Source organism: Tamandua tetradactyla, chromosome 23 (genome assembly GCF_023851605.1).
Source record: "Tamandua tetradactyla isolate mTamTet1 chromosome 23, mTamTet1.pri, whole genome shotgun sequence".
Lineage (NCBI taxonomy): Eukaryota > Metazoa > Chordata > Mammalia > Pilosa > Myrmecophagidae > Tamandua > Tamandua tetradactyla.
In genome coordinates, this window is record NC_135349.1 from 8,735,880 (window position 1) to 8,746,236 (window position 10,357).

Sequence of the window (10,357 nt, forward strand, 5' to 3'; positions counted from 1 at the left end):
TGGGCATGGGGAGGGGGGTTGGGGGCTTCGATTTGAGCTGGTGGAGGCCGGTGGGGGGGGTGGCTCTCCCCATCCCCCACCCACCCCTTGCTGCGAGAGGGCCTGGGGGCGCCCTCAGGGGCATTTCCGCTCCACGCACTGCTTCCCGCCCTCCTCATACTCCTGCTTGGAGATCCACATCTGCTGGAAAGTTCCCTGAGTGGTGGGGACGACTCGGTGACCAGGGCGGCCCTGAAGGGAGGGGCAGGGTTTCCCCACCCCACCCCCACGCTCTGTCTGCGGGCCCACGGCCCTCCCCCAATCTTGCTCCCCTAGGCTCCGCCTCCCTCCTCCTGGCCCCTCCTCCATACTCAGAGAGAGAATACCCCGCTTCTGAGCATTCAATCACTGATTCATTCATTCAACAAATATTTATCGAGCCTCCCCCTGCCCCTGGGCCCAGCACCTTCCCCCAGCTGAGTGTAGGAGCCAACCCTCACCCCGACACCCGCCCCCGCACCTGCCTCCCCCCCCCCTCCCCTCGCCATCCCTGCTTAGGAATATGTCAAGTGTCCCTCATTCCCAAGAAGAATCTTCCCTCTGCCCTGGCCACCGGACACCACTTCTGTTGGAGTCCTCTTCTCTCTTGTCACCTGCCCGCACTTGCCCCGTGAGCGTCTCCTGCAGTGGCATCTGACTGCCCCTTCTCTTGGACAGTTGTCCCTTGCTCCTGTCCCCGTTTCTCCTTGGCTTATAGAACATGCCTTCCTGGCTGGGTACGTCCACTGCCGTGGCTTCACCGCCTGAGCTAGCCACACTCCCCCACCCTCACACATACACAACCCCAGTCCAGGACTCTATGCTGAGTTCTAGACCCAAATACTCAACTGTCTCTTGGACATCTCCCTCTGTGGTCCCTCAGGATCTCAAGTCAACATGTGCACCCCTGACTAAAGCAGCACCTAGGGCTGCTTTGATCTTTCTCTCCTTCCATGTGGCAGGCACCAGCTACAGGTGGGTTTGGAGCATTTGAAATGCAGCCATCGAGATATGCTCTAAGTATAAAATGCACACTGGGTTTTGAAGACTAAGTATGGAGAAAATAATGCAAACTATCTCAATAATAACTTTTTATATCCTACGCACATCAAAGTGATAATATTTTGGATATATTGGGTTAAATAAAATGTACTGTTAGAAGTTCATTTCATCTGTTTCTTTCTACCCTTTGGTGACCAGAAGGTTTGAAATGGCGTGTGTGGTTCCCACGGGCAGCGCTAGCAGGCGCCTCCTCTGGGACTCTTCCCCCTGTTTCAGCTCTTGTATCCAAACGTGTCCTCATTCTGTCAGCCAGCCCTCCTGATAAGTTCCCAGTTCCACCCACACCTGTCTCCACCCCTCTGCCACTTCCTAGTCGGAGTGGAGACCCCAGCAGCCCCCTTCGGGCTTTCCATTCAGATCCGGGTCCCCTGTTGCCTCGGGGCTGGCCTGGGCGCTGTGCCCTCCCTTCCGCTTGCCACTTGCTCTTACTCATCCCGTCTCAGCTGAAATGCCAGCTCTCCTCTGAGGCCCTTCGTGACCCCTGAAATAGATCAGATCCCTTCCTTCAAAGAGAAAACCCCACACTTTGGGCAACTTCCTGTTTCATTGTCTCACCCTCTAAACCGTCCCTGCTGGTGAAGGCAGGGACCGTGCTGGCCATCTGTCCCATTCAAGCACACGGGGGGGCCCACAGTCACTGCGTGGCTGGCATGCTCTCAGCCCTGGCTTGACTTCGGACTGCCAGTCTCCTGGCTTTCCGGCCGCTCTGTGTGACTGTCACCAGCCAGATCTGGTTGGCATCTCCAGCTCCCCGCTGGGCAACTTGCCTCTATCCCCGCAGTACCCGCTGCCCCAGAAGCAACCTCGCTGCCTCCCTTTTCTATTTGCCCCATTGCCACCCACTCCATGACTCCGGGACTAGAGAAAGAGCCTCGTCCCAAGGTCCCTTCGCCTCTCGCTCACACCGAACCCCGAGTCTCATGCCTGCCCTGCCAAAGTGGTCGTCACCTCGCTCCCTTGGCCTATCCCCCAGGTGTCTCCCTCTGCTGACCCAGTATGGTGGGCAACTTTCCCAGAACCTGAAGTCATCACATTCATCCCAGCAACCTCTCCAGCTCCCTACTCTCCTGCCCCCTGATTGGTGTTGGGGAGCACCAACTGCCCTTTCTCTAAACTCAGTGTTTGTTGAATGAATGAGTGAAGAGGCGGCGGGCTGGTGGAGCCTGACCAGGTCCTGTCCATCCCCCCACCCCCCACCCCCAGCCCCGGGCCCCGCCCTTCCCCCTCACCAGCGAGGCCAGGATGGACCCCCCGATCCAGGGGCTGAACTTGCGCTCCATGGTGCTGTTGCTGGCAATGAGCTTCAGCCGCATGCTCTGCGGGGAGAGAGGGGCTGGGGGAAGCGGACCCCTGGGTTCTGGGAAGGGCCAGGGCTGGGGAGGGGAAGACTGGGAAGCCACCGGAGCCAGGGGTAGGGGAGGGTCTGTTCTGGCGGCCAGAGCCCCTGATGTGGGGGAAGAGGGGAAAGGGCTCTGTCCTCCGGGACCCAGGCAGGATGGGGGTCCAGGGGGGCTCGTACCGGTGGGGTCTTCTGGGAAAGCTCCCGGTTGAGCCTGTCAGTGAAGCCCTGAAGCAGTGTGTTCCCGCCGGTGACAATGACGCTGCCGTACAGCCCCTGGGGGCGGGGAGGAGGCAGGAGCGCTCGGGGAGCAGCCCCTCTCCCCCAGCCCCCCACCCCGCCCCAGCACCCCAGCAGCCTCAGGCCTCACCGGGCGAATGTCGATGTCGCACATGCCAATGCTGGTGGTCACCACGTGGCCCACTCCTAACATGGTGTTCCCTGACAGGCCCTGCTGAGAAAGGCCACCTGGGCAGGGGGCCCTCTGACCCCTCTTCCCAGCATCCCCTGCAGCCCTTCACCCAACTCCCCTCTTCCCCAAGATCCAGGGACTCCAGCCAGCCAGACCTTGACATTGGACGGGTCAAAGAGGCCCTCGGGGATGCGGAGCCGCTCAGCGCCATAGTCTGTGTTGTAGCCATTGGGCATCTCGTAATGCACCGTGGGCATCTGTGCTGCCACCCTGCCCGGAAGCAGCGAGACTGCCTGGGGTGCTCAAGGAAGACTGGGGCGGGGGCCGCACCAGAGCCCTCCCTTCACCTGGCTCTGCCCTCTCCCATACCCTGGCCCCGGGCCCCACTTACTGTTCATCATAGGGAGAGTCAGAGACCTGCAGCACAGAGGCCTGGAAATCCTGGATCACCTCCTGAGAACCCGGGGAGGAGGTGAGGGCCTGGCTTCCCTCCCGAGCCCCTCAACCCCCACCCCGCATTTATGGCAGGGGACTAGGAGCTGGGGAGGGGTAGGGGGACTGGGGAGATGGCCCTCTCCAGAGCCTCACATTACACATGTAGTTATGCCAGGACTTGGAAACCTGGGGTAGCTTCTCCTTCTTCTTCCAGTTCGGGGGGGCACCCTCCCGTACAGGCTCCTGCGGGGGCACAGCCGATGAGCCCTCGCCCCAGCCCGCACTTGCCAATAGCCCGCTCAGACCACATGCCTCTTTCCTAGCCCTCGGCTGGCTCTGCAGCCAAGTGGCACTGGGGTCTAGGCTCTGTTGGACAGAAAAGCTCTCTCCCCCTTTCCTTGCAGAGAGAAGAGAGAATGTGGAGATCTCGTCCCTTGTGTGCCACAGGTGCCAGGGACACCGCTGCTCTGAAAGGCCCCAATTAGGGAAGGCTGAGGGCCCAGGCAGTGCAGAGGGAGCCCAGAAGCTGAAGGAGCTACCACATGCTGAGCAGGGTCCCCTGTGGGGGTCCAGGGCAGACCCTTTGGGTGCAGTATCCCATTGACACTCACAACAGCACTGTCTGCTGTCATTTCCACTTTACAGGAGAGAGGACACTGTGGCCCCGGGACCCTGAATGTCAAGCTTTAGGTCACGCAGCTCTTAAACGGCAGAGGTGACCCCTGAGGCCCTGGACTCCCTCCCACAGGCCCTGACACATCACACTACCAGCTGGCTGCCTGACTTTGCCAAGTCCCCCAGCCTCTCCGAATCTCTGGTTTCCTGACTGCGAGACCAGGGGGCCCTGCTGCCGTGTGCGCCACCACCTGATGGGCCAGTGGACGGTCACAGGTCACCCAGCACCTTGGGGTTGCAGCCCTGGGATCCCCCGAGGCCACACCTTGGCTGCGATCATGTAAGGCGGGATGATGTCAATAGCCATTTCCTGGAAGAGCTCCCGGCACTGCATGGAGATGAAGTCCCCGGCCAGGGGAGACTTGACTATGCCTGGAAGGGGAGCCGGTGTCAGGGACTGACCCTACCAAGCCCCGCCCCTGCCCCCTGCTGAGACGCCACCTTGCTGCAGCACGTAGCCATCATGCACTGGGATGGCTGTGGTGTGGGTGGCCCCACTGTCCAGCACGAGGCCCGTAGAGCGTCCATTTGCGAAGCTGGCATTGGTCACATAGGTCAAAGAGACAGCGGCAGCTAGTGACGGGGCTGGGACGCAGGGCTGGCCTGCTCCCCCCCTGCTTCCCTGGAGTCCAGGCTCCAAGCCCAGACTTCAGATCTCACATTGATGACCCATCTCCTGAGACCCCAGTCACTTCCTCCCTGTCTGAGTGACAGCCTCTCCTCTCTTCCTGTCCCCTAAGCAACTAGCTTCTCTTTATTTTGAGGCCTAAGTCCTACGAGCTCCCAGTCACTCCCGTGCTGAGTACATGGTTCACTGCAAAGCGCATCATTAAAAATTCAATGTTGGCCAATGGACAGTTTGGGAAGGGACCTCTTTAGTTTCATACACCTCTCCCTCCCTCCCTCTCGCCAGCCTCAGACCGTGCTTCTTGCTTGGCCCAACGCTCTCTCTTCCTAGAACCATCTCCTGGCTCAAACTGGTCCGACAAATGAGAAAGGGGCTCTGATCTGGTCACCCCAAGATCCAAGGCACTTAGCCCAGGAGCTTTCTGCACTGCTGAGGTTAGGGGAGGGGCCTGCCCACCCAGGTCACTGACCTTCACAAGATGAGACCCAGCCCCAGCTCAGAGGACCATGTGCCCTTGCCCTGGCCCTCCTCCACCCAGGCAGAGCAGCTCAACCCAGAGGATACGCGGTGAGCACAGCCGTCTTGCATAAGAAGAAGGCAGGAATGTTATACTGTTCGAACATCAGCTCTGTCAGCTTCTCCCGCTTGGCCCGTGTGTTCCACTGGGGAGAAAGTGCAGGAGGGAAGGATTCAGAGAGGTACAGACCCAGCACACACACACACACACACACATACACACACACAATTTGACCCCACACAGGTCTTTAGAATGTGAGTTAAAGGTCTCAGTCCAAACCTGACTAAGGAAAACAAGGCTCAGAGAAGGGAGGTAATTTTCCCAAGATTGCACAGAAAGCTCTCAGCAGAAATGAATCTTGAGTCATGGGCTCTTGGCTCCTGTCCCAGTTGTTTTTTATTATACAATACATACTTTAGGTTCCTTTCACTCCTCAGTCCTGTTCCCCATTCTAATTACCTCAGAGGCAAGAAGGAAGGGAAGAGGATTTCTGGGTAAAATATGGTGGATTGAATAAAAGCATCTATTTTTTTTTTCCTCCCAAGATCCCAGCAAAATTATAGTAAAGGACCAATTTTAAAAGACAATCCCACAAATGGCCAAGCACCTGAAAAGGTGATCCACATCATTAGCCATCGGGGAAATGCAAATCAAAACCACAACAAGATGCCACTTCAAACCCTTAAGAATGGCAATTAAACAAATGAACAAACAAGTGTTGGTGAGGATGTGGAGAAATGGGAGCTGGTGTAAGTTGCTGGTGAGAATGTAACATGGGTTAGCCACTGTAGAAAACAGTCTGGTGGCTTCTTGAAAAGTAAACATAGATTTATCATAAGACCTGCAACTTCTCTCTTAGATATATACCCCCAAAACTGAAAACAGATACTTGTTCACAAATGTTCACAGCAACATTATTCACAAGAACTAAACGGTAGCAACGACCCAAATGTCCATCAGTGGATTAATGGATAAGCAAAAGGTGGCATATCCATATAACAGGATATTATGCAGCCATAAAAGAGAATGAAGTACTAATACATACTACAATGTGAAAGAACTTTGAAAATATTCTGCTAAATGAAAGAAGCTAGACACAAAATGCCACATATTGTGTGTTTCCAATGCTATGAAATATCTGGAATAGGTAAATCCAACAGAGACAAAATACAGATTGGTAGTTACCAGAAGCTTGGTGGGGTGGGGGGGGAGGGGCAGTGACTTTTTAATGAGTATGGGGTTTTCTGTCGAAGGTGATGAAAATGTTTCACAGCTGATAGAGGTAATGGCTCTAAAACATTGTGAATGTATTAAATGCCACTTTAACTAGTCACTTTACAATGGCTCATTTGATATTAGACATAAAAAAGACGTAAACTCTCAAGGTTGGGAATAACAAGAAAGCAGAAAATAGCAACACACTTTAGAAAGTAGGAGAGCAGACATGTGAGTGGTAATGGACTTGGACTCAAGAAAGCTGACTCCTAAGCTGGTAGGGAGAAAAGCCAGGTACTGTTCTGTTTTAAACTGAAGAATCCTCAAAGGGCACATAAATTGGTAGTTTCAGATTTGTCTGGAAGTGTAAGTGAGGGGAAAGCTAATATAAGATTGTCTGAAGTTATTCAAGTAATAGGTCCCTAAACTCTCTACAAGTTCATATCCCTGGGTTTTTGCCCTACCTGGATCCCAGCAGAAACCTGAGATTTATTCTATGGAGAGAATAAAGCAAAGGGTCTCTGAGCTGTGGGAACACTTGACACAGTTGGAAGTAGGGGCACTATACTTTAAAGAAGAAGATTAAGTGACGCCATGCACACTGAATGCTGAGAACCCAGCCCTTTTCCCTCACTTGGCTCCTAGAAAGTGGGTGGCCAGGGCTCTCTTCAGTCTGGAAGTCTTCTTCATTACAAAGACGTAAAGATGCTGATATCAGAAGCTGCCCAAAAAATGTCCCTGTCAGTTCGCCTTGTAGCAAAAATCACAGTCAACACTCCCTACCTCCCAGCTACACAGCTTCTAATCAGCCATTCTGTCTCCCACTCCTAAATACAAGCAAATAACAAGGATTTCCAGAAATCTGAATATGCCTCTAAAGTGAGACAGACACCAAAAAAGGGAGATGGGTACAGAAACAAAGGAAGAAACAGAGATTATACAGTGAGACAAAAACGGCTTCCCCACCCCACCAAAAATACAAACCAACTAGCAATAATATCTGTAGGAAGATAACAGATGATGGTGCACCTATGAAAAACAAGAATCAAAAGCAACATTCAGGGAATAAAAAAGAGTCCTTGGAAACTAAAACTACAAGAGCAGAAATGAAAAACTCAGAGGAAAAATTGAAATCGAGGGGGGATTCCCTAGAAATTAGAGCAAAAAGATAGAAATGGAAAAGAGAAAGAAAAGATAAGAAAACTAGAGAACCAATTCGGGTGGTGTAGAATCCAAATAACAGAACTTCCCAAAAGAGAGAATGAAGGAAATTGAGAGAAATCATTAAATAAATAATTGAAAATATTCTCACTGCACTGAAAGACATGGGTTTCAAGATTGAAGGACATACTGAGTGCCTAGAGCAATGGACGAAAATAGACCAATATCAAGACACACCATTGTGAAATTACAGAACACTGAGGACAAAGTAAAGATTCTACCAACTTTCAGAAATGAAAACAAGACATCAGAAATCAAATGGCTTCAGTCTTCTCATAACAACAATAAAAGCTAGGTGGCAATGAAGAAGTGCCTTCAAGATTCTGATGAAAAATAATTTCCAATCTGAAGTTTTATACCTAGCCAAGCTATCAATCCAAGGTCAGATATGCAAGATCTCAAAAAAAAATTTACTTCCCATGACCTTTCTATGGAAGTTACTGAAGTTCCTGGGGCCCTGGGTTGGGAGCTAGGCAGGTGTGGGAATCAGTGAAGTGGGGGGCCTCTGGGACTTGAGCAACTGAACATGAGGGGGTAAATCAAAAGGATTCATGAGATACAGAAACAGAAATGCTAACACAGGAGAGAAGCAAAAGGATTCCCTAAGATGATGGTGAAGGAAGATGCCAGGTATAGAGGGCAGGTAGTCCAGAGTGGAGAATATCAGTGGGCTCCTGGAGTGATTTCTTCAAGATGAAATTGGTAGAATACCTAATGGAATTAATGTTTTGAGAGAAGATGTAGGTAACTGGTAGATAATTGAAGGTCACATTACTGATAGGTAGATAGAAAACTAAGCAAATAAAAAAGCAAGCAAATGTCTGTTTTAGGGAGAACAAAAGGTTGTATAGGAAAGGAAATGTAATCATAGTTTGTTGCCTGGCTCAGCCTTGATCAGAATACACAGCAACAAGGGAGTAAACACTGAGGACTGATCTTTGAAGAAAACAAATTAAAATGCAACTATACTTAGGGGTGGGGAACAAGAAATGTGTGCAGTGTGAGGTGGAAATTGAGCTAAATGTTCATTTTATCTAGTGGGAAGTCCACAAGCAGCAATTTAAGCATGATATTTAGAGATCTGGAAGGAAACACTCCCCCCCCCAAAAAAAACACAAAAAATTGGCTGAAAGAGATGAGAAGCAGTTGTCTTTGGAAACGAGGAGTTGGAAGAAGGGGGTAGGAACTGCCCTTCTTTTCTTATACTCTATAAAGCAAATTGATTCTTTATGTGTATATAAAATGTCAAAAAACTTTAAGTTAAAAGGTCTAAAAAAAGGAATTTTGAGGGGAAGGGGTATAAAAGGGCATGTTTAACATGGATTGGGGGAAGGGCAGGTGGATAGAGCAGGAAGAGAGAGTGAGGGGTGGATTCTAAGCCAGGAAGGAAGGGAAGTGGTTGAAGAGCTCTGAAGTTGGAAGGAAAATCTGACAAGGGAGGATGTGGTATGACCAATGGTAGGGGCAAGAGGTGAGAGGTGCACGGTGGAAACGAAGTGCCTGGGCCCCAGGGCTGGACTAGGGGCTGGGCCGAGGCACTTACCGGGGCCTCGGACATGAGCACTGGGTGCAGGTTTGGTTCAGACTTGACATGTTTGCTGTAGGTGTGATCCAGGATGGCACGGAAGCACTCCCAGTCCTCAACTGGGCCCAGAAGACCAACGTGGAAATATGTGGTTGGGCAGGCAGGGGTCCCGGGACAGGAAAGAAGTAGAAAGGAAAGAGGCTAAGTTCAGAGAAAGGGGAATTGAGGCAGGTCTAGCAGAAAACCCCTCTCCCAAGAATCTGGTGGGCCCCTGGGTTGGGAAGCAGGCAGCTGTGGGAAGCAGCAAGGGGCTCCCCAGGGCTGGGCAGTTGTAAGGAGGACTCCGTGGGTGTGAGGTGCTATGTCCCAGGTTGTGGGGAGAGGTCTCCCGCCTGTATCAGGAGGTGGTGGCTGGGGGCCCCTTACTCATGCCGTTCTTGAGAGGTGACATGACCTCGGCTCCATCCCGGGGCACGTGCAGGGCGTTGGTGTCGATGTGGAAGATCTTTCCTTTCTTCTCTTTCTCCCCCTCCAGCTCCAGCCCGCCCCCCTCCTCCGCGGCCAGCAGCCCCACCGTGGTGGGGAAGTCAGCCTGAAGGGGGGAGGGTGGGCAGGGAGAGGGATCACCCTCCTGCCCGCGTGCAGCTCGCCCCGGGGTTGACTCCCACACTCCGGGTCAGCAGAGGCTGGGCTGTGAGCACCCCAAGTTACCGGAAAGTCTGGAAGGGGAGTCCGGAGCCCCGGGGATTTGGGGAAGGGGCTGGAAGGCTCACCTTGGGGCAGTCCTCCCCAGCGTACCCAGCGCGGACTGAGAAGGAGCCAATGTCAAAGACCAGCGCCCCCACCTCATCTGTGCGGGGAGACACATGTGTCAGGGGTCCTCCCTCAAACTCTCTCCCCCTGGACAGCTCCAAGGGGAGGGCAGGGCAGAGCCACAGTCTCTAGTCTCGCCGCCTGGGACAGGTGGGGGCTTGGCCTGGAGTCTGGGGTCCTGGCAGTGGGGGTCAAGCCGGACAGAGTCCGTCCTGCCGAGTGGCCTTGCTCAGCAAAGAAGGAGGGGGGCCGGGGTCCCGGCGGCGGTGGGTTGAATGGCCGGAGGGGTTGGACCCGGTGCACGCGGGGCTTCCCGGGGAGGACAGAAGGTAGGGGTGGCGCGGGACCCAAGCCCCGGGCTGTTGCCGGCTGGGGCGCCGAGTTGACAGGCCTCGGGGTGCCCGGAGCTTGGGTCGCACGGGTTCGGGGTCCCAGGGCTCCGGCTCCGGCCCGAAGCCTGCGGCTCGCTCACCTCCGCCGTAGACGCCCCCGCTCAT

At 53.5% G+C, this 10,357-nt stretch overlaps 1 protein-coding gene across 1 annotated transcript; it reads right to left on the minus strand.

The window, feature by feature from the left end:
• Nucleotides 1-114: 114 nt before the first annotated feature.
• ACTL6B (actin like 6B) lies at nucleotides 115-10,357 on the minus strand. The gene is made up of 14 exons (XM_077140188.1): nucleotides 10,333-10,357; nucleotides 9,821-9,897; nucleotides 9,474-9,639; nucleotides 9,066-9,166; nucleotides 5,134-5,231; nucleotides 4,383-4,477; nucleotides 4,207-4,313; nucleotides 3,420-3,509; nucleotides 3,223-3,284; nucleotides 2,987-3,101; nucleotides 2,790-2,870; nucleotides 2,600-2,695; nucleotides 2,310-2,396; nucleotides 115-195 (listed from the first exon to the last, which is right to left on the minus strand). Exons 1-14 carry the CDS (start codon nucleotides 10,355-10,357, stop codon nucleotides 115-117), a joined length of 1,281 nt encoding a protein of 426 aa, XP_076996303.1.

Coding starts and splice junctions, on each gene's coding strand:
- ACTL6B (XM_077140188.1), bottom strand. CDS start 10,357: ATGAGCGGGGGCGTCTACGGCGGAG. Junction 3,510..4,206: donor CTTACATGATCGCAGCCAAG/GTGTGGCCTCGG, acceptor GTGCCCCCGCAG/GAGCCTGTACGGGAGGGTGC. Junction 2,397..2,599: donor TTTCCCAGAAGACCCCACCG/GTACGAGCCCCC, acceptor CTCTCCCCGCAG/AGCATGCGGCTGAAGCTCAT.